Source organism: Micropterus dolomieu, linkage group LG20 (assembly GCF_021292245.1).
Source record: "Micropterus dolomieu isolate WLL.071019.BEF.003 ecotype Adirondacks linkage group LG20, ASM2129224v1, whole genome shotgun sequence".
Lineage (NCBI taxonomy): Eukaryota > Metazoa > Chordata > Actinopteri > Centrarchiformes > Centrarchidae > Micropterus > Micropterus dolomieu.
The window spans coordinates 29,610,412-29,635,346 of NC_060169.1; the positions used below are offsets into that span (position 1 = coordinate 29,610,412).

The window sequence follows — 24,935 nt, forward strand, 5'->3', positions numbered from 1 at the left end:
GCTTGAACTCACTCCCTTCAGTTTGATTTGAAATGAAAGAGCTCAAAGTGGATTTGCCCAAAACTGCAATGCTGGTCATCTCCACTCCAAAGTCCTTTCTCAACTAATGAGTAAAGACGAGGCTCAACTGATGCAACATTTGCAAACAGTTAGTGAATCTGAAAACTAGGTCTCATTAAATTCCAGCAAACATGCTATGCGTGCACAATGACCATGATATATTTAGGGGTGGGAATCTCGGGGCACTTCACGATTCAATCTGATTACGATTCAGAGGGCTACGATGCAATTACTGAACGATTATCGATGAATCTTGATAAATTTTTTTCTATACAGGATAAGCACTAACCACCTTTTCCAGCAGTTGGGGAAACTACAGACTTGTCACACTGACCTACACTGCACGTTTACTGCCAGGCTGAAACTTGCAGCTGATATTTTTCTCCGCTAACTTTCACCGTCATGTTCTGCCACTCGCTTTCTCTCTCATTCGCTCGACATCAAACACAGGATACACAGAGAGCTGCCAACCATTTAGTGTCACCATGCTCGCACAGTGTGCGAGTTAAAATCATTACTTGCGCATTGATGTTAATGATTATTTGAGATTTTAGTAGGAAAGTTGTTCATTCCACAGCTGTGGTGTGTTGAATATAGTGGGAACACTGGTCTCTCTGTTGTGTGCGCGCCACAGACGGTCCGGGCACTGCACTTCCGCGAGTCCCACCTTTTGCTTTCCGTCAACATTACCTTATCAATTAACATTTAAATAATCGCTTTTTGACATTTGCTAATCGAGCCAGAATATTCCACGTCTGCATCGCAATGCATCTAAGAATTGATTATTTCTCCCACCCCTAGATATATGATACTATACGTCTATTAAATGACCACAAAAGAGCCATCAATCGTTCGGTGCAGCTATGAGCCAACGATGGACTTCTGAGAGGTCACTGTGGGAGAGCATTTCAGGGCAAAAGAGAAGCCAAAGCACCCTCCCACCTGCAATAGCTGAACCACAGCTTATGAAAATGGGAGGTGGTAACCTTCCATGCAATACTAGTACTATAAAATTAACAATGTATGATTCAGTTGCACTCCTGATTAACATGGCTACACACTGGGTGTTGCAGTGTACATTGTGTTTCTCTCTGTAGCTTGGGGTCTAAACAGTTTTATAACATCCACAGCAAGGTGTCACTTCCCTGCATTTCTGCAGGATTCAGTCAGAGGTGCTGGCTTCAGGACACAAACAAGCATCTTTGTACGGCACCTGGGACCAGCTAAAACAATTTTCCAGACATGATGTTAAATGTTCTGTGGAAACCAGAGCATAAAGCACTCTGCTTTCAACAGCAGCCAGGTCCTTCAGAGCGTCTTCGGGGCCTTTAGGACAAGGGTTTGTATGGTCCCTGTGTGTTTTAAAGTTGTTCATGCCCCTTCGTAGAAAGTGATTTATTACTGGAATATAACACAGAACACTGTGTGCCTGCCCCATTACAGCATCCCATCTATATTACTTGCCGGCCTGAAGGCATGTTTGGTTTGGCCATTGGAACTATTTGGCAAACCTCATCAATGGCACACTTTAAGAATATGAATTTGGATGAACCAAAGACAGAATAACATATTAACAAATGATAATATTTATGGAACAAACACAATATTACGTTATTTCTTTAAGAATGGTGACCACTCCCCTGATGTATGTCAGCTCTAAAATATTAACGTGAGGAATTCTCATTCAACACCAGTCATATGATTGATTAACGTCAACTATAGCAAACTAATGTTAGTAACGCAAACTAATCGAGTTAATCTAGAAGGCTCCTGGAGTTAAGAACACGTTTTCATCCGTGTGATTTCTATGCTCTTCAAAAAACATCAGACTCAAGTATTTACCTTAATACAGAGCACAGAACAATAAATGCTTGGATAGCTGTTAAATTTAGATGAAAGGGCAATTCAATTAACATCAATTACAGAAGTAAGAACCTCTTCCTTCTGGTTCAACTACTTAATTACTTCTTCTTCTTCTTCTTCTTCTTCTTGTAAGCCATTGTCATATATGAAGCACAAACACATGTTGGCATACAATTATAACTGCATTTATTGTATTGTAACGATATTTATTGTGATGCACCAACATTCTGAGTTGATGGAAGAGCAGTAGCCTTGGCTTTACATGCATATAAGCACAGTCTGTCAGGGACCACATTCTTAGGGAAATTAAATGAAACAGCCACATTGCTGTTAACACTGGCCATGTTCATCTCGGCCCCTAATAAGTTGAATATGACAGCCCTGAAAGGGTAGCTAACCTCACAGACTTAAATAGCTCCATCTTGTCAGCAGTTTAAGCCATTACATGTTCTTCAAAATAGTGTAATGATGTTAAATGACCCAAGTGATCCCTTGGTTGCTGGCCTTGATCAGCATGATTATGAATGATGTCACTGACTGAGTGCTTCTGAAAAGTGCACTCTGCTCAGCTAGCCTTCCCTGAATAAAATAATAAAGCCAAAAAAGTTTGAAAAGGGTTTTTGCCATTGAATCCTGCATTTCAAAGTTCTACGGTGATGTTTTGGTCATATTCTTCTAGATAGATAGCGAGGGACACAGAGACAGTGAAAAAGACTGAGAACGCATGTTGGCACAGAAACGACTTGGTGAGTTAAGACAGAAAGTTGCCTCCGTCGTCATCCTTTCTCTGGCACTGCAGACATGGACCCACTGGGCCAATTTTTTTTCTGCTCAGAGTACGTGTTTGAAAGCAAAAGGGTACATTAAAGTGTAAATAATATGTACTTGTATGTGATTGTGGGAAAGTCCCACAAGGCCTCTTGGTCTCTACGCTGTCTGCCTCCACGACCCGCCACACAGGCTGACAATTTATGCGGCCGACGACAGCTCCCCCTGATCGCGCGCCAGGGCTCAGTGGAGGCAGGCCTCTAGAGCAATGGCAGCGCTACTGGCACTCCATCAAAACCCAGGAAAAATCTCATTAGGACTGCGGCTGGGTGGCTCCTGCTCAGACCCCCACCCAGCGCAAGAAAACACCTTCAGGACTGCGGCATTCGGAGCAGCGGTGTCGGCATGAAGTGGGGAGCGACACACATGAAAGGCCATTTAGCCAAGCAGGCGAGAAAGGCAGAGTGACAGAGACAAGGGAGAATGTGAGGCGGTGGTGCTTCTCCAAGTACACGTCTGCTTCCCCTGGGCCTTTCAAACAGGGGACGACTGAGGTCACTGACACTCATATAAAAGCCACTCGGCACTGGAGAGGGTGAAACAGAGCATTACAGAAAGTAAGAAGAGCTTTATTCTCACTTGCACCATATTCGTCACAACTAGGGCTGAACAATTTAGGAAAAATAATCTAATTGCGATTTTTTTTTTTTTACCAATATTGCGCTTGCTATTTAATATACGATTATTTTTTAAGCTCTTTACCTTCTGTATTATTCAAAACTAGGGCTGAAACAATTCATCGATTAAAGCGATTAAATCAATTACTAAAACGCAAATTCTTTGCATCGACGCTTCGTTTAATCCATATAAATATACAGCACACTGTTCTGCATGGACAATTATTACTGTCGCACATCGCGCTTACACTGTGTGAACACGACATGATAATGATGCGGCTGTTTGCAAAGTGGAGGAAGAGAGAGAAAATAGCGAAGGACAAAGAAGAAAGTGTCCAAAGTATGGGATTATTTATTATTTCAAGCTAAAAGAAAACAACAACTCTGAAATGTTACAGTCCGTCCACTGTAAAACGAAACTTATGTCGCCTAACGTTTACGCAACAGCATGACGGCACCTGATCAGAAAGCACCCGGTGTTGTGCCAGTGGACCACGGACAAGGTAACATTAACAGCAACTTTAGCATTTAACTGAAATCATGATTGATTGTTGAGTTGAAGGCTAGCCAAAGTAAGCTGCAATCCTTGGCTGAAAATGCACACACGTGCGTTTGTTCTCCTGGTTGGGCCGTGAGTTTGGGTTGTAACGTCACAGTCATGAGTTAACTGGGTGTTGGGGAGCTGCACCTTAACTTGTAGCACTTGGGTGATGTTTGTGTTGGTAAAGCAGTTGTCTGGTTGTTGGTCTGTTGATGTTGTTGGTCTGATGTTTGCTGTATGACACACTATGAATTTCCGAAACGAGGACAGACGCATCGATGAGTCGCTGAAATAATCTATAGAAGCGTCGAGTACTAAAATCCTCGCGAGCTGCAGCCCTATTCAAAACGGACAAGCAGTAAATCAGTGTATAGTATGACCAACACTTTATTAGATAGATTAAACATACACTGTTTTTCTTGTGGGTCAGGCCTGTGTTATGATGAAATTAGGTGATGGATGAATTGCAATTATTAATATGAGCAATAGTGGAGAAGAAGTATCAAATTTTAATAATATGAGAATGATATTTTGAGTCAAGTCATGGCATTAAATAATGATATAATATCATCAGGCCACCCTACAGACCACAAGAAAAACTAAGTTCACACAGTGTGTTATACAGTAAACGCTCAATACAAACCCCACAGTTCAACCACCAATTAATGAGTCCTTATCTCAGTTCAAATCTCCTAGGAGTCCATATTTCTTTATCCCAGTAAGCAAACAAAAAAAATACTCAGTTTGAGGTTCAATTCAAAAGTTGGCCAACGAAAATAAAACCAAGTGATGCCTCTCGTGCTTAATACACAAGCTTAGTAATTCTCCGACAGCACCGCAGTCCCCCACCCCACAGACTCCGATGCTAGTAAGCAGCGCACTGGCTGTAACCAGGCTGTAACTCAGGACAGACTGGGCCTCTTTCAGACTTGTGACTTTGTTTTGAAACGTCTTTTCACAGATATTTCCAGAGCTGACTGGTGGCTGTGTGTGTGACACAGGGGCCGAACGCCAAAATACGCTTACCTTACTACACGTGTATTTCTATTGTGCATTTTTCCTGTCCGTCGGAGCAGCGGATGGCCCAAACATTTCACCCACCACCACCAAGTTAACCACAGGTGGTGCTACTTTCATTCCCTGTGTGACACTAAAGTTTTTGTAGTGTCAGCTTCTGTCAAGCTGAAGGCGTTGTTCAACGACAAGTCAAGGTACAGCGTAATGTGCAAAGTTGATGCTTCGTCTGCAGACTGCTTTACTCTCACTCGTGACCAGAGTGTAATTGCAGCATTTGCGATTAGAAAATCTGCTTTTATCACAACGCGATAATATCCAAAAGGCAATTAATCCTTCAGCCCTAGTCACAACTACAGCATGTCCACGTATACGTAGTATACATAGATTGACTACAACAGGTAGTGTCATTAAATACAAAGGGACAGTGCCGACATGTGATGTCTTGCTGTCTTTCTACCAGGTGTTAAGACACAACTTGTCGTCACGTCTTTGTACTTTGTCCCATTTGAGCTTGGCAAATAAAATGATTTTGACTGATCACGTCTAGCCTGGATAGCAGCCATTAGCTAAAGTTTATGAATTACTAATGGTGAAAACAGCTGTAAAGCAAGGGGATTTTCGAAAGCTCTAGTGCACACACAGCCCCAATTTTGAAAACCAAGACGTAAAACAACAAAACACTATTATTAGTTTTTGAGCTGCAAATTAGCTTATAGGTGTAGAGTTACTCGCAGAAGACCTCAAGAGAGGAAATACCCATCCCTCTCCACCATTCCAAAGAGTAAACTGAGATACACTGGAGGCAGTTTCAAAGGGCCGAGCAGCACAACTCTCAATCTGGAGCAGTGCCTATCCTGCTATGTGTGGTAAGTGTGGTTGTGCTCCTGGAGGGGGAAAAAAATAAAATGAACAAACGGACCACCAGTCATCATCAGACAGCGGTTTAAACCTGGGTCCTGTCTTTTGCAGTGCTTTACGCTGGAGTGCTCCTCACCTTCCAGCAACATTAAACAGCCTCATTCAAAGGCCCACGCAGCAGTAAAACATGACGCCCCGAGATGGAGCCAAGATAAAGGGTGTTGATGTGAGGCAGTGAAGCGCTGCACTGCCTCTGAGTGAGGCTTCAAAGGGGATCAGTTTTCACACATGAAATAAAGATCTCAGATAATCATATAGCATAGCAAAGCTGACGCGAGACGGTCCCATTTATGGAGGAAAGGGAGATGAGGCCAATTTTCATACAACACCTACAGACTAAGAGCCATGGCAAATTAATGTCTCTGCATTTCTCACTAGCCAAACAAGATAAATCTGTTTTTTTGTTTGTTTTTTTTTCACAAAAGATACTAATAGCCCCTTCATCACATGATGCATTGAGGTAGTTTGTTGAATTTGCTCCAGTAGAGCAGATGCTTGGGTCTTCTAAAAAGTCAGAGCTTTACAACAAACCGAACAAATGCATAAAACTGATCTCATGAGCAGTCTGCAGTGCCAAGACGAAGCCATATATGCTGTGTTTTACAATGCAATTTTATGCCTTTGATAAGAAACTCAAAGCCTTTCCAGAGGTCACAGACTGTAAATCTTTTGATGTTGAGCCCTTCACATGCACCATTAACAAAACATAAGCTACTTGGTGGATGCTTTTAATCTGAAGCACCTCACAGTACATTTAGTGCAAACGTTTTATTTTTCAGTACAAATATTACACTGCTGAACAGCATTATTGCCAAGTTAACTTTGCAACAAATTAGGGGCTTATTCAGATGGGAAAACTGAATCAAGTGGTTACAACTCCGAGCTTTTAAAACCACATGCAGGCACCCGTCCACTCGTCTGCGTCTCAACCACTTCGTCTGTGTTGATTTTCCACCATATCTAGAGAAAAAGCAATATTTGAGTTGAGTGGACAATCAACTGGATAAATAATTGGACTCCTTAAACTCTGAGGGAGCATCAAAGACAGACACCTTTCCTGCAGACTCTACGGCCCCGTGCCTGACACCCTTCAGTCACGGCAAACCCACTTCTCTTCCTGCACCCCAGGAAGGAAATTATAGCCATGGAGTGGGGATCCATCACCAGGCAGGTTGGAGGAAGCTGCTCTATGATTAAAGTGTGCATGGTCAGCAACACCAAGACTAGAGGGGTGTGAGTAGGCAGCACATGCCAGAGGGCTTACCGTGTTATGTCTAGTTCACGACACAGGACGTGCTGCGATTCTCCACACAAACACACAGACCAGAAAAACTTTGAGGTTGAAGAAAAAGCCCTGCATATAGAGGAGCAGAGTTCTACTTTGTATACTATATATTAAGTCAAATTATACTGTATGTCTGTGCAAATTAACTCTGACATTGCTGGATACGAGCAAAGACACGTGTCCGTGTAGTATGTGAGCATGCGTGCGTATACATTCATGTGGATGTGTGTATTTTTGCACACTGAATTTATTTGTTTGTTTGTTTCCTTTTTACAGGACCCACAAGCTTGTATGCCTTTCTTTTTGTAGTGCACAGCCACCAGTCATTTCTCCACGTCAGATTAACATTGCAAACACTGCTGGTCACATTACCTCACCCACATCAAAGGCTGCCTCCTGAAAGGCTCGGTGGAATATTAGCAGAGATTTACAGCCTTCATCTCTACGCTTCAGAAACATGCTGATCTGAAGTAATCTCCCTCCCCCTCTCCCTTTTTTTGTTTTATGTGTGAAGTTGGCCAACACTTTAATGACCCATTTACAAAACTTTTACACCTGCAAAGATAAGCTTTTACAACTCAGCCAGCCCCTCGGGCACTAAATCTTACCTGTTCCTCAAGGTAACAGCCTTTATTAGCTTTTGAAAAATACATAACCACAGCAATTAACATTTATCACACTGTTTATCAAAGCCTTATATTAACAGAGAGGAGGAGAGAGAGAGGATGAAAGGTGTCAAGATCAAGAGTCTAACTGATCTGCCTGATCACCCCCCCACCAGCAATTTAGAGACAAAAATTGCTGAGAGTGCTTTCATTTTCTTGAATGAGAGACACATTGGGCCTCAGTCACACATGTTCTCTTACTTTGTCTTAAATGTGAAAAAGACAACACTACATCTGTTTGTTTTCCACAGGATTTTAAGAGACTATGGTGGGTGGGCCTCGGACCCTCTCGGGGGTCCGGAGGAAGAAAAGTTTGTACATTTTAAAGTTAAATGCAATAATTTGGTGCAAAATTAAGAGGCTTCACAGCCTTCAAGACTTCACAGCCTCTCTTCAAGTAGGACTCTCATACTGCAACACTTGTCTGTAAAGAGAGAAACTGACAGGATAAAGTCGCTAACCTGCCTGTCAGCTCGCTCTGGGCCGTTTCACTTATCATAAAGGCTTGAATACGTGTGCACTCCAAATTTAGGTGCAGCTAGCTTAATCGCCTTCGCACAGACGAGTGACAGAAACAGACCGTTAATATTACCGTAGTTACATCGAAAGAAAAGTGGTTGTCTCGAGTCGAATGCCAAAATGTGCGAGTTTGCAAGCTTACAGTAGCACGGAGCAGCGGCTCAAAACACAGCGTTAGAGGTCGGAAATGTAATTATGAGATGTGTAAAAATATTTTCGTTTCATTTTGAGACTATGGCAGAGCAAATTAGACTATGGCGGGCCGCCATGGTCTCGTTAATTAATGGGAAACACTGTCTGATGCAAAAAACTGTTGTGAGTGCCAGCTCTTCGGAATAATTTGAAGGCACGGCCGTTGTGGGCACTACAGTAATCTTAAGAATAAATGCAACCAACACTACTACTGTTAATACATGTTAATTATTGTCATTTTGAGTCTTCGTTTGCTGAGTTGGCTGCAGCTGAACTTTTAAGCAACGGTGCTCATAACCAGCTAATCACACAAAGTCAGACTTTGTTTTTCTCCTCAAGTTTCCTTGGGAGTCAGAGAGTTAACAAGGAATCTGAGCTCGAGGTGAATCCTTAAAACACATTCTCCAGCAGCCAATGAACTGCACTTTGGGACCTTCCATTCCCAAGAGGAAGCTATGGTTTGGAAGGGAATGGAGACAGCCTGTCGCTTGGCCTTGATTTACAGGTGGTCTCCGCCTGCCAAGAGTAACAAATCACAGCATTATGGCCCTCTGAATTCAGAGTAAAGCTCAGTTCTGAAGAATGAGGAAAAAAAGAGAGGAGAGAAAGAGAAGAGAGGGAGTCTTATGCAAAATGACACACCTCATCTCCATAAGCTTGTGCGGTTATTACAGCAATAGGATCGCTCACCCTTCATGAAGGAAATTAGTTTGCTCTGGAACCCTTAACTTCCTTAGCAAAAAGGGCAGAGTCCTGCTGAGGTGACTTGGGCTTACAGACTGCATGAATATGTGTCAATCATTATTGCAAAAATAGGATGGATTATACATTTAAGACAACTGGTTGGCAACATTGCTGCTTCTATGCGTGTTGTACTGAACAGTGTGTGTGCTACATGGTGTCTAGAGGGTCTTAGTAATTAGTCAAAGCACCCGTCTGGGTGGCTTCAGATGCCAGTTTCAAGTGCTGCAAAGTGTGAGAGGAACAAGGTTTGAATCAGTCTACCTCGAGGGCAGTAAGAAAGTGACAGGCCCTTCAACCTTTAACCACAGCCAAATGAGATGAAGCACGTCTGTAACTTGCCATGTCTGTTGCTACAGCTTAAGGATCTCACTCTAAAATAGCACATATATTAATGCTGATCCTTGATGTTTCTGCAATTTTCAATTGTGTTTTAAAAATGTTACCTTAGACAGGGCGCGCGAGTCGGTCCAGGCGCTCCGCCGTCGTGCCGCATAAGGTCCCCACATTTGGTGTTGATGGGCCATTCCAAACAGAGGCAAAACGTCCTGCCTTTGAAAATGCCATAGGAATGTATGGGATTTAGTGAGAAATTTGAGCTTCGCTTTTAGCGCAACCTTTTGGCCGAATTGCACCAAAACTGTCATGTGTGATCAGGGCCCCATGGGGAACAATTGCCCCAAATTTGGTATCAATCGGAGTTTTGGTTATGGAGATATAAAATTATAAATCATATATGTCAATGGGATTTTTTTCCCCGTCTTTAATCTGCAATAACAGCGCCACCTATGGGCATATTTGGGTGAAGTTTGGTGCATTTAGTAAGGGGACCATGCTGGTTCCATATCAGTGTGACTTGTGGTTATAGAGGACCAATTTTCTTGGATTAAATAGTGCCCCCTAGGGTGAGTTGCACCAAATTTTGCACAGGCCCTCAGGGGGGCGTGCCACATTAACGCTCCAGATTTGGTGTTTTTTGTAATTTCCTGTTAGTAGCGTTTTTTGCAAACATTTGCTAGCATATAATTGTAACATTTTTTGTCGGATCAAAATTTCCTCTACAAACTTTCATCAGCTTGGTCCAGAGATTATCCGTGCCAAGTTTGGTGTCGATCGGACTTGCAGCTTCGGGGGAGTTAATTAAAAAAAGTTTAGGTGGAAATGGGCGTTCCCTATACCACGAGATTCAGCTCGATCCCCCAAACGCGTGGATACAAGGTTTTTGATATCCACCTTTGTAGACGGGAGTTCCAAGGCCAAATGCGTTGACCTTGCTTATACCGCCCCCTAGAGGTAGAAGTGTGCGGATTTTGGCGCCTGAGGTACTCTTGAGGCTGTGAACCTACCTTGTGAGTTTCGCGTCCCTAGCAGTTACCCTAGGCCACAGTATAAGTTTTATGCATGGAAGAAAAAATAATAAAGCGAGCGAAAACAATAGGGTTCCCAGCTCCATTCGGGCTTGGACCCCTAATAATAAAATGATGATGTGATTTTTACTGGAGTCTGCAAAATTGTACCTTCATCAAAAAACTGCACCTTCTGCGATTTTGATACTGCACTTGATCACATTGCAATTTCAATAACATTTCGATTAATTGATTAGCCCTACAAAAGAGATTTAAATTTTCTCATTTAGCAGATGCTTTTATCCAAAGTGACTCATACAAGTATCAACAAAGCATGAATACAGCACGAGATCTACAAGTGAAAGATACTAGTAAGAGCAAATAGATCATGTTTTTTGCTCACATTACTATCTGGCCTACTGAACCAGTTTGGTAAGTTGTCAGGGTTTTTGCAACCTGGATGCAATCCAATCTCCATACACAGTGAAAGAGAAGCAAACTGTAGTTGAGTTGATGTAATAAAAGCTGTCAGATTTTGACAATTCCCCCAAATGACAGTTGTCAGTAATCTTGAACAACCAACCAGTCTTATTTCATTTAAAGCTACCAAAGTTACCAAAATCCATGTTATTGCAACGGAGCTCCATGTGGTAGGTGGCAGTTATGAAAACCACTGACGTGTGTATGTTGACCAGATGAAACTGACCTCAACATCAAGGTGACAATTCTTCCTCTCTGCCTATGCACATACATATCCATACACTCTCACACACACACTCACACACACACACACACACACGTTTGGAGCAGACATCCTGCCAGCCACAAGCCACTACCTCTAAACATCCCTCACATCTGACCTTTTAACTGTGGACCTAAAATCTCTGTAATTACAGAGAGTGTTTCAACTTTTCAAGTAAACATAGCAGCAAAAATAGACACTTCAACTACTATATACATGTACGCTGGTGCCAGGAGCAGGTTTCTATTCATAGCTGACTGGAATTAGTGGCTTGTGTCACTGCTCACCATAATGAACTTGCAGCAGAGTAGTTACTCGGTTGGAAACTGCAACCAAATCCTGCTCCAGATGCTCATACACACAGAAACATACAAAAAAACCCTCAACCCCTGAATTCAATCCACAGGTACTTCTACTGGTTCCACAGCTCCATTGTTACCAAGTGAAATAATCACATAATCAGCATAAAGGAAACACTGACATGTAACACAACTTGACTTATAGCAGTGAAATGTTAAAATTTATGTCCACAAAAGTAAATAGAGAGGGGAATCCAATTTAACATCATGCGACTTGTGTGTGCTTATGAATAAAACTACTAGAATACAAGAACACAGTCAAATAAGGAATTAACAAAACCACTGTCCATAGTGTTGTTCTAACTTGAATAAGAAATAGGGTGGGGGAGCAGAGGATTTGACGGACAGGCCAAATGGCCCTTTGGGGAGCACAGGGTTGGCCTGCTTAACTGAGAGTCTACAGGGTGACGTCCTCCTTAGGTTGTGGCACCTATGGAGCCTAAACACACCAGGGGAGGACAGCTTTCCTTCCAGCATGGCCGCTCCTCTGTTTAGCTTTCCTTCCAACAAAAACATCCCCTAACAGATACTCCAGACCTCCTCCAGCCCTGGCGCCACAGGAAGAGCCAAAGAGCCCTGGAACCTCTGTCTGTGGGAGGCACAATGCTCTCCCAACACTGTTTACCTAAATCCACTTCCTCCATTCCCAATACCTCAGATGGCCTTAGAGCCCGGGTCACAAAAGCTCTAAAACACAAGGAGGATAAATACAGCAGCAGGGCTCATGGAAGCTGTGGAGTCCATCATGACCAGTTTGTAAGAAAAGCAAGTGGAAGGGAATCACGCTGGGAGTCTGTGTCTGTTTATAAATTGATTCACATATTAGGGTAAACAAATGGGTAATGTGTGTATGTATATTTGTGGGTGCCTGTGTGCTTCATGTCACATAAGTGTGCATGCACAATCCTGTGCATGTGAGCACTCTCATGAGAGCTTGATAGCAGTTTTATGCAGATGTTGATCTCGTCCTATTTGAGAGCCACTTTGAGTGCTCAGTCAAATTATTCAGCACTTGCTGCATGGGCCAGAGCACAACCCGCAGGGGAACCTGATAAACAAACAAGAGAGAATTATTCAGGGTTTAAACACTTAAACACCCACTTCAGCAGAGCCTTTTAAGTGGGTGATTAAAATGGGCACTGAGCTCCCACAGAAGGCTCAGAGGAGCTCAGCGCCACCACAGCCCGAGTCACCTAGAGTTTCTCCAAGACCCACACACACACACACACACACACACACACACACACACACGTGGCCCTGTCAGTACTTAAAGGAGATCTATTATACTGCATTTCCAGCCCTATATTGTAGTTCTGTGACTCCTCTATGGCAGCTTTGCATGATTCAAAGTTAAAAAAAAATAATTGTCCATCTTATAATGGCACTTTATGCAGGCCCTCATTTCAGCATCTGTCTGAAACAAGCTATAGACGCTCCGGTCTCTTTGAACCCCCCCAAAGCCCACTGTCATATGTGTTCACCAGGTTGCTGCAGGGATGGGGCTGCATGTTCCTTCGTGGGCGTGGCCGGCATTCACTGCCTGGAGCAAATGACCATGGCTGTGTTCGTGCCATGGAAATCATACTGAACAAACTCGTTTGGTTACAGTCACGGTCTAATATGATAGTTCAGTGTTTAGTTCTCGCTAACTCAGCACTGATGTTGCCTAACGTTTTGGGGGCAGTTTGAATGCATCTCAGAAGACAGGAAGGGTTCGTTTGAGCGGTTTGGAACATCACTTGATGCCTCGCTGTCCTGTTACACACCTTCTGAGACAGCAGTTTAGCCTGTTTTGAACACAGCCCATATATGGAAATCCGGCTCGGAATGACATCATACCGAGCCTTTAGTAGAAAAAGCTGTTTAAAACAGAGCGTTCAGAACAGGGGGATATCTGAGGATTTGGCTCATAAGGATTCTTTTAAATACTTTTACCTCATTATTTGAAGCTTTGGTCATGTTTAACCAGAACATCTGACATTGTAACATTATAGATATGCCAGAAAGTATGAAAAAGCATAATACAGTAAAACTTCAATTAATAGCCGAGTCCCAAATAGCCGCCTACCCCATTTACTGGCCTGGTGTGGGAACACATTTTGATAAATAAACGCAGGTCTCCATTAAATGCCTGGTCTGGTTTTTATAGGAGTTCTTTAGATGTATAAAACCTCTTAAACCCCACGGGGTCGCCCGCTTTAGCTGCTTCTAAGCTGATAGGTAATATAGATATTAATGTTAAAAGGTATGATTAATATGTCAGTATGAACATGCTACACATTGTTAGAACAGTTAGATTCTCCACAATTCAATTGTTAAGTTCATTTAACGAAATTCTGTAATTCTTACAGATTTACTAGTGTAACCTGCATTGTAGGAAAAGGTGCCGACTCCTGGTACCCTTGAAGCACTCGTTAAGTCTGAATGTGTCCGTTCCTTGATTATTTATATTCCTTTACTCTGTAAGGGTCCACCGATCAAAAGAATCAAAACAGCTTTTCATGAAAATTAATCCAAGTTTTGAATCCTGTCATGTGAAGTCCATCGCTCTCTGTCAGCTAACTTCTGTCACACTTCTCTCATCCTGCACCATGTTGTTGTTTTTGTTATGTTGCTGCCTTCAAAATAAAACCACAGAAGCTGTCTGTCGGAGCTACATCAAATGAATGACATGTATTTGATATTATTGGACAATTTTTATACAAGTAATATTCTGTTTAAAATAAATAAACTCTTTAATATTAGCATATTTCAGTTTTGTGCAAGAGGAATTAAATGCCATATGGACACCTATCCCAAATATAGGCAGGGTCACATCAGTGATTTTAGCAAATAAAAGTCCGGGGTATTAATCAAAGATTTTTACGGTAGGTCCCCTTTAACCTGTAACAGATATTTCTTACAGACTGACTGAATCATAGAATAATCATCCACCAAATGAAAACCTATATGTATCTATCTATAACTCTGTTCCGCTACTCCTCAATACTTCTCCCTTTTCACACAGTCTTTCTGACAACTCATAGCAGGAAACGCACAGATGTAATTAATAACATTAACCCCTTGATGCCGATTGTCGTGAATTCGCATCATACCTCTTCCTTGCAGACTGCAAGCCAAGATAGCACATGGATTCCCCCAATGCCTGTTGGTGCATATTCGATACGTACCAAGGAACCTTTTGCAAGCCCTGGTTTCTCATTTATGCCTGTTGTCGCTAATTTGCACCATACCTACACATACCTGAATTTATATCTTTTCTATGTTCTATAGACAAATTAACAATCTTCACTTAATTGAAATTAGCTTTTTTTTTCATTATAAAAAAATTCAGGCGTTAAGGGGTTAAGGGCGGCATTCCATTTAGGTGAGCTAGGTCTAGGGTCCTGGTATTTTGATGCTGGCTCACAGGCATGGCTAACTGGGACACTTCATTAAACTGAGCCATCATTCATGTTATTAGATACACCTGTGCTACCAGTCAAAGTGCCTACAGCGAAACGTCTTTACTTTTGCACTGTGATGGCTTTGTATAAATAGAAATGTTGCCCATGCTATTGGGCTATTTTTCAGTTTTAATACATTTTCTAATGAAATACCTTCTCTTCTTCTGTTCTGTAATACAACCAGTGTAGTAACTGACACGTGGTCTCTCATATGTAGTGCTGTGACAGTTGAAAATGTATTCTTGAAGTACTGCCCCTTTCATTAAAGGAATTAAATAAAATGTACATGTCTAGTACTACAAGTCTTAGATCTACCATACAGGCTGCATGAAACTAGCTATTATCAAATCAACTCAAATATTCAACAATTAATTGCTCACCTTTCTAACTTAATATTCCAAGTCAAAAAGTGGAAAGGAACACACTCCTGAAGCTTTTCAAAATGCATTAGCATGTCTAAGGCATACACACATCAAAAGGTTGAAGATATGCAAGCATTACGGCAAAGATGATGATGTCAGTTAAATGAACTCTAGATTTAGACGGATTATCTGCTAAGAGTTTCACACTATTTACACTAGGCACTATGCTTAGCAATTGCAAGCCATTTCAATCTGAGGCTGAGTCCATTTTCAGAACAAACAAAAACTAAATAGCCAAACGGCCCAACAAATTCTGTATGTCTTAGAATTGTGTAATAAATGCCACCATCAAGTGTGGAACAAGCACCATCAAGTGTGGAACTGTGAAAGGGTGGTGAGAGACACTTTGATCAACAGCTATCCATTGCTCAAAGTGAGCATATATTTGGGGAAACAAAGCACAATCTCAGCTGCTAATCCTCTGAGATTTAGTGCACATTCCCCTAGAAGCCTTTGATCTCTGGAGTGCATCCATACAGCTGACTCCAGTCGTACTGCACACTCACATGCACGAAACAGATTTGCACATACATGAGTGACAGTTAATCATTGCACGAAACAAATTCGATTCTGCACTATTAAATAAAATACAAGTGGTATGCAATGTATAATGGCTGAAATACACAGAGAGATGTAGAGGAGATACTCTAACGCAAAAGAAGAGAAACGTGGATGTTAAAATGTCTGCATGTCACTAGAGCTTCACCTTACTCTAAACCACTATCATTCTTTCACAGAACTCCTTTCCAGAAGGCACCATTCAAAGCAGCTAAGAGTTATCCGCTCTGCTTTGTCAAACATGAGAAACTCCTCCAGCTTTTAGTAATCTATGTGACATACAATGCCGGATGTGACATTAAAGCCACCTGCACGTCCTGGAACCTCCCAGTCCCCCAGCTACATTGACGTCAGCCCAAGACTTCTCTACTGCATCTTCTCATGGGAATCACAGAGCCCCTCTACGGCCAGGTGCTACCCCTCCTCCCCAAAGGCCAAAGCTTTTCTTTCTCTTCAGAGTGTGGCTCCAAACTTTTCTCCCAGCCTCTTCAAAGAGCAACAACAGGCCCTCGGTCCCTTGGGAGAACAGAGGGGGTAGAGCCCAGTGGGAGAGGGGCATACGTCACACACAGCACACACAAGAGGCCAGCCGGTGGGAAAAGAAAATGCACAGGGAGAAGGAGAGAAAGAGGAAGAGGAGTCTGCATTTGAAAGGTGCTTTCAGATCCTAGACAAGGGCCCTCGCTTTGTGAAAACGACAAGGAGAGAAAAAGCACAACAGCAGAAGCGAAAGACGAACGGGGTGCAAAACCTGCCATGTCTTTTATCAGACTTGGAGGCTGAGGGAATGCGTTTAAAAGCTTTAGGCCTACTTCCAAAAAAAAAGAAAATTTAAAAATCAAAGAACTGGCAACCAACTGCGAGATAAGGGGGTTGGGGGCAGAAGTTTCACTATGATTCACTTTTGAGCTGCATTCTGTCGTCAGATGTACCTTTGCTTTTTTAGTCTACGGTTCCATACATGTTGATGGAGGCTCGGTTTGACATCAGCTTTGGAATTGTAAGAGCTGCGGCTTGGGAAGACTGGAGGTGGCTTTTACTCCACCGAGGGGCCGGGCTTCACAGCGGAGGAGTAGCCATCAGTGTCACTACAAACACCTCCCCGCCTGGCCCACTACAAATGCAGTCGCATTTCATCAGCCACAACCAACACAGGGCCACAGGGTAAACGCAAGAAACAGATGGAGACTAGGAGGGGAGAAAGGAAGAGGGGAGAACCAGAAGAGGGGGAGGGGGATTTTAAGAATAGAAAGGGACAATTTTGTGAGGAATAACCATTAAAATAGATTCTGTACTTTTGATACACTACATATAATGGACTCTTCTGTCATCTGACGCCAAGAGAAGCAACCCAATAAACTAACAGAAATTTGAGCTTCCAAGTCATAAGTTGTGAAAACCTTCCCCACTATCAATGCCCATGTCAGCAACATAATTCTACAGCACATAACATATCAAATTTATGGGTAGGTGTAGACACCACGCTGTACACAGGGGAGAAAGTGTGCCCGGGCTCACATGACCTGGATATCATGTGTTGAGACCCACAGATCCACCTGCCCACACCACTCACTCAACGTCTGCCGAGCTGCAAACAAACGGTGCATCTGACCACAGAACTCATGAATGAGTCTGCGTGGAAACACCATTAAGCCTTCAAGTGCGGACTTGTCTCAGTCTATCGGCGCATACTCAACCACAATTTAAATTTAAAACACTTAACGAAGACAAACCCCTAATGGGAGCAGCTCTCCCAAAGAATGACTTGTATGAAACCAGCATTGTTCCTATAGGGAATATGGTTTGGAAAAGATCAGATCAAAAGAATTCCAAGCGCAGACTCCCTACTGCTGACACCCGACCCACATTCTTCTGGACCCTGGTTCAGCTGGGAGGGGGGCTCAAAGAACAGCAGCTATAAATAACTGTCTCACCAGGTATTCTATACACTATAGACAGCTTTTTAAAGCTAAGAGAGTTGACTCACATTCTCTCACCTAAGTGGTTAGCTTCTGTTTTTGTCTGAGAGCACCATGGGGTCGCGCTTATAAAAACAATTCACCACATCTCTTTGATCATTTATAATTTTATCTCTTGAAGTGAAATGACTTTCACAAGTGGAATTTAATGCATAAATGCTTTGGAAACTTTGGGAAGCAAAATTAACAAGTAAAACATCAGCCTGCAATGCTCTAAGACACAAAAGTTTCAAGTACAATACTTAGCATAACGATTACACCACACATGACAAATGTAAAAAAAAAACAAACAAAGAAATACCAGTTTACGGGTTTTTTTAGGCTTTAGGAAAGCAACTGACAGATACTGAATGGTATTAAAGCACACATGTGGTAAACTCTGTCATGTCTGATTGATGATTAGATTGATGAGGACATTTATTTGTAGAGGTAAAGAAAGGTAGAACGTCTCGCCGTAGCAGTGCAGATGATCAGCACACTGGCAAGACAACCATTCAGCTACAGAATATGTTTTTAAATCAACCATTTAGGCAGCCTGTGTAAGAAATGAAAACATTCTGAAGTCCTATTTTTGTACAACATTACCCTGCAGTAGCGCTGACACCGTGTTGAGAGGGAAAAAGTGGCTAATGCAACCAGAACTCTCTGCCACATGTGAATAGACTCAACAGGGAAATGTGCCATTCAAAAATCAAAATCTGAATGCCAAAGTCCTTTATATTTCATTGTTGCAATGTCAAAAGCTTCATGTGTGAACAAGATTTTATGTACCCTCTGTGCATTGCTTATACAAACCACGACTTCATAAATGTGTAGAAATGTGTTCTATGACACTACAAATAGGGCACGAAGCAAGCAATGGTTTATTCTTGAAAATGAAATATTGCATATTTTGGATCACTTTAAAAATCACAATAGAAAAATGGAAAAGCACCCAAATAAATATTGATGCTGAAAACACCTTTCTTCTTTTATTCATTTTCCCTGTGAGCTATAAAAGCCATTAGACACCCAGACTTGAATTATTTATAGAAACCGAGCTACACTAACTCCAAATTTTTCAAAAACACCCAGCCCTTTCAGAAGGGGCTTCTGTTGCATCTTGGGCCAGCTCTTCACATACCATTGTCGCTGGGAAAAGAAGCACATGAATATTTCCAGGAACAAAGTAATGAATGTTTGTTTTGTTGTAATAATGTATGGTAATTGGATGGTAACATGGTAATATGGTTTTAAATGCTTTAATTGCACAAAGTGTATGAACTTGTTCAACACATAAGCAAGCATGTAAATGGCATGGCCTTTCTGCTGCAGCAGCGCTGACTTGCTCTAGAAAATAAACACCGTTTCAGGTGTTTCTCATAGAGAAAGAAAATGGGCTGGAGACACAGAGCCTGCACTGAGTGGGATCCTGTTACTATATGAAGAAGTTTACTGCAGCTTTGGGAGCATGTCAGGATTAGTAACTTTGACACCATGCGGGTGCAACATGTAAAGCCAGTCCCGACCTCCCAGCGCTGGACCACACTCGATCGCTCGCACGACACCTCAGACCGGGACTTTCATAAAAGGATCACTACAGTAGTTCTCTCATCACTAACCCACCATGCAACCCCAGGGCTGCCCTTCAGGCAAAGCAAAGCTATCAAAAACACCTTGCCGCAGAAGACTAAACCATGATGGACTTTAGACCTGACTTAGTTGGGAATCAGCAGATATTTCAGTTGCTTTCCCCAAGTTTGATGTTTTCCTTCTCTTCACCAGCATACCCATAAACCCTCATACCAACGGCTCCTTTTTTAAAGAATCCAACCAAGCATGTGCAGCTGTGTCTTGCTTGCATGATAATCAGTTTGAACGCAAGGGATAACATGACCTTTGCACGCAAAATGATACATGCTGTTAAGACCAAAAGTTTTATCACAATAAAAAGCAAAGGAGAGGGAAATGAAATAAGATTGACTGTTTGTGTCACCGCATGCTACTGATGATAGGATTGTAGGTTTTTTCAAAAGGAGCTGTCAAGTATTTTAAAAGAAAAATCAGGCCACACAACATCACAACAGAATGTTAAAGTCTATGCTCTAGTGTGTTAAAATGCGAGAGATCCTGGATTCTGGGCTGCATTTAATAGATAGATGCATTTCTGCTCAAAGTGTCTGGCTCGTGGGTGGAGGAACTGATTTTCCTTTTGTCTTGATGGGCTCCGATTCCTCAAACATGCTGCCTTTGAGGAAGGCATCGCTAACCAAAGAGGCTTAAGGCTCCTCTGAAGCAATTCCAAAGGATTTCCTCACTTGACAACAACAGCAAAGTGTTTACGGCAATGCCAAAATACAAAACAAGCATGACCTCCAACGTTTCTCCCCAGCCTTTACAATCCACACTTGTCACCAGGCTGTCACACTGCAATGCTTTCAACTCAGGTTTGATGTTTTGTTACCTTAAAAATAAGTGCATGAGATGATACCAACATTTGTTCCCTACATGAGTAGATGAGAGGTCTACCAAAGGACTGTTCAAATCCATTCTTTCATTTTGTCACAGTGAAACTGAAAAAAAAAAAAAGGTAGGACTGTAACAGACACAAAATGATGTGTTTTGCTGTGGCAGCTTGTGTTTTTTTCAGTTAGGCTATGTGTAAATGTTCTACTCTGTGAAAGCTTTGAGAAAGTTTGTCAAGACTTTGAGTGCATTAGAACGAGTAAAACTTCAGCTAAAGACTAAATGCAGCCTCATGACATGCAAAGACACTGGTGAAAAGCCTTTGGAGTTGGAAAACCTCGTCCTAATTATGCGAAATGCGCACGAACATCGTGAGGAGACATTTCAACAAGCTTGTGTGATATGCTACTTCACCATAAATACGTTAACCTCGTGGGTAGCCTCGTACTCACCCGTGTAGTCAAACCGCAGTTATTCTTGTGGTGACAGTCCCGTTGGTCGAGGCGAGAGCTCGTGCAATAGTATTTCTGCTTCACGAGCCAGTCATCGATTCCCTTTCTCGCCAAACAGGCATTGACTACAAAACTGTCGCCTGAAACCAAGAAGCGCATTATTAGCGAGTAGTACAAACTGATTTCCCTTGCGCTACACTCATGTTTTCCGTAAGCGGTCCATCTTCAAAGAGTCAGACTCCGCGCTGCTGCTCCGAAGAGCCGTGAGCTGACTCTGAAACTGTTCTGCTGTTCTCAAACTGACCGAAATATGAGACTGTATCATATGCGATAAGAAATTAAGCACACTTACCTTCTGGGCTCTCCCTCGGTTTACAAATAGCGGCTTGAGAGAAAGAAAGTAAGAAGACAATGAACACTGTTACTCGAAAGTATCGCAACACAAGAAGAAGAGCTGTGGCTGTGATTTCTCTCAGGAATAAGAAACCTTACCATGTTTCGAGTGCAGTTTACCCATTTCTATGCATCGAGTTGGAGTTGAAAACCATCAGAAGAATATAATCCAAAGAGGGGGAAAAAGAAACGGGCTACGGTATCCACACAGAGGAGCGTCCGTAGAGACCGTGAGCAGACTGCGCTCAGTACAGGACCGTACAACTGGAGAGCCAAACGAGCCTTTGATCCAGAGCGCCGCCACCGACAGACACACACAGGACGACTTCCTGTCTACTCTTTCGGAATAAAATACTAAAGTGATAACATTGGCTTCACTAAATAACGCTTAGCAGAACCATAGACTAAAAGAGCGAAACGAAATATGACATGGGACCAACTACTGTTAGGTTTTTGAAAAAGAAAGAACAAGTAGGATGTTTACGGAGCCTTACCTCTAGTAGCCTACTTAAACAATAGACTGAAACAACCAACCGATCAGAAACAACCCCGCAGCAGCCCATTTCCTATCAATTTCCTATTTTTATTAAATATCTTTATTATGAAACGTAGCCTAATGTTTGTTTCTCCTCAAAGGGCAGAACATGCGTCAAAAAAATCTTAATTTCAACCGCCAGCAAGCAACTGCATGTAAACGCACTTTGTCATTGGTTGCCAAAAAATCAGGTCTGAAGAAATTCACGGGTTCCTGCAGGGGTCCCCGGACATTAGCAGGTTTAGGACCAATTCCACCTCAGCCCAAATGATTCCAAATCACATGGTGTGGTTTCTAATATTTAATCTGAGAGCAAATAAGATCAGCAAGACACCACAGGAACCTACAAGAAAGTTGTAAAATGTTTGCCTCAGTGGTGCAGGACTGATAATTCCTCTGATTAATTAAATCACCTAGGCTACCAACATCACAAAGCATTAGGTAGGCCTAGGGGATCTTGTCCATAATTTAGTATTAATTGACACCCTTGATAGAGCTTGTCAGCATACACTTAGATGATTTGTACTGCTCTTTTTTAGTAATAAACCATGCCAACAATAATCATTTTGGATGGGCCTCCTGCGGACAAAGTCATATGATAGGCTACTGGGTTCTGTGGACAGTGTGCATCTGTCTGGGGTCTTTGACATGAGAATAAGGTTTAGAAATCACAAATCACTGTCTTATTGGACTGCGGCAGCAGATGAAAGCAGGCTGAGATTCTTTTGAAGTCTTCAATTATATAATAAAAGACTGAATCCACTGTGCCATGTGTCATGCCAGGCTGCCAGTGACCCAATGCGACGGTAATAAATAACACACTGTGGGCAGCATCTTGTGAGAAAGCATTGGTAAAGGAGACACCACATCAATGTTAAATAGTTATCAGTGCATGGTCTTATCATATTCAATATCTGACTGGTGAATTATCTCAGATTAGCAACATTACACTTTTCACTGAAATGCAATGAAAACCAACCCTCAAAGATAAATCAGCAATCAATTAAAAATTACCCATAAAAAAAGCACATTTCTGTAGGCCTACTCGAAACAAGAGAAAACATTGATTTATGATCTATTCCCACTGCTATGAATTTAGCTGATTTGTGTTTCCTTTGTCATTTATGCCCAAAGAACCTTAATTTCACAGTAGTGTTGTTTGAAACTAAAATATAGCCTAACAAAAATACTTTTTATTCATTGCCGCAGCATTTCCAGAAGATTTTTGGTTACAGTATTTATGTCATGTAAAGTGTTAAGTGTCATGTGTTTCAAATCTCAAATAATACAATCTGTGAAACAAGAATTAAAACAATTGTCCTTGATGTAGTGTAATTTGGTTTTATAATATCACTGTCAAAAACAGTAAATACATTTAGACAATACACATAGCAACACATTTTCATAGGGTTGTTTCAAGGGCTGTAAGGTGGCATTGCTTATAAGGTAGCGTGAGTTATCAATGAACTTATAAAAATTGTGCCATCTTTTTTAAATTCTGGATGTCTAATTTTAGAGCAAAAGTCATCTCTTGACATTTCTGTGTCATGGTGTATTTTTCCTTTAAAGTCTAAAAACAGCAGAGCTGGCTTTCTTCAATTTTAAGCCTGGTTTTCCCGACCTGTATTCATGTGCCTCCATCTATCTATCCATCCATCCATCCACCACATGGTACCAGCTCAATTTGCCTCCAATCTACTCGCCTTTTTTGGTTTTCCATCAAGGAAAAGTTGCACCTGCTACCTGGTTCTTTTTTTCCGTATCACCTCCGTTGAGGTTCCAAGTGAACTGAGGTGTTACTAAAATGTGACGTGAAAACACAGCAGACTACTAATTGGTCAGAGAGAATCGTCACTATTCACTGCATCATCATTTTGCGAGCCTGACAGATGCCAACAACAGAATATATTTTTATATTTTATAAATAATAATTTTATAATAATTCTATATTATTTTATATTTTACAATTTTCATATTCTATTTCATCACTAAATCCACTAATGAGAAGTGTTGAGGTGAGAAATCAACTGCGTAGATTTTGAATATTGACAGTTTTATCTGTCTTTCTGAGTAATGTTGTAGTAACGTTTTAACTTAAATCAAGAGACTGATGTGTGTGTCGCATTGATCACTACTTCGCGGCAGTTGTATGTGGTGTTGCTATGACAACCAGCTACATTGAGGGGTACTATCTCTGGGTACTATCTGCAATGGAAACGGAGGACGTCCACACCAGCTGCATATCAGAATTGATCTACATCTGTATTAAAAGGACTAAAAATGCACATCTAGTGGCCATCCTACGCAGTTGCAGACGATTTGGTTAATACTACAAAGAACCACACAAGAGAGTTTTTTGCATGGACCGACAACAAGGTGGAACTGTTACTGAAAGGAAGATGTCAATACAAAGACAAAAAAAGTGGAAACAGACTGTGAGTAAAGTAAATACGGAGACATGCACAGTACAAGTGTATAAGCATTATTTGCACAGTACAAAATATTTTACTAACACTTAACACTCTCAGTAGATTTGTGCTAATGCTTTGCATGATTTATAAGACCCAATAAGGAAGCCAAATGTCAGTGTCTGCATCATTGTTTTTAAAGTCCTCTCTTTTAACCTGTCTGCACTAAAACGCGGCCCCCGAGTTTTAAAACAAAAACGGAGTCAGCGGCATTTTCACTTCTCTGTTTTAGGTCTTCGGATTTGCCGTTTTAGTCTGGACCGGAGGTGCAAACGTAGCAAAAGGTCTCCATTTTAAAACAGAAACATAGTAGTGTGGATGTAGCCTGAGTCAGCTAACCAGCTGCCAACCCCTACGCCTAGCTTCCCTGAATCCTAGACCTCTTCGCTGCTCAGCTCGATAGAGCTGCCACTAGCCCTGCCTCTGGTCCCCAGTGGATGGCCTGGCTGACTCCTGCTCCTGGTTCCCAGTTGGTGGCCAACTGCATCCAGTTCCCTGGCCACTAGCTCCTGAATCACTCCTCCAGACCCCTTCAACCCCCCCA

The 24,935-nt window shown here is 41.9% G+C and overlaps 1 protein-coding gene across 1 annotated transcript in view; it reads right to left on the minus strand.

Moving 5' to 3' along the window:
* nkd1 (NKD inhibitor of WNT signaling pathway 1) overlaps positions 1-21,675 on the minus strand; it is a 37,313-nt gene extending 15,638 nt beyond the window's left edge. Inside the window, exons 1-3 of the mRNA XM_046033583.1 lie at positions 21,488-21,675; positions 21,348-21,380; positions 20,996-21,135 (exon numbers count right to left, since the gene is read on the minus strand). Coding sequence (XP_045889539.1) covers positions 20,996-21,135; positions 21,348-21,380; positions 21,488-21,512 — 198 coding nt within the window. The 5' untranslated portion in view covers positions 21,513-21,675. The remainder of the gene's footprint in view (positions 1-20,995; positions 21,136-21,347; positions 21,381-21,487) is intronic.
* Between the last annotated feature and the right edge of the window lie 3,260 nt (positions 21,676-24,935).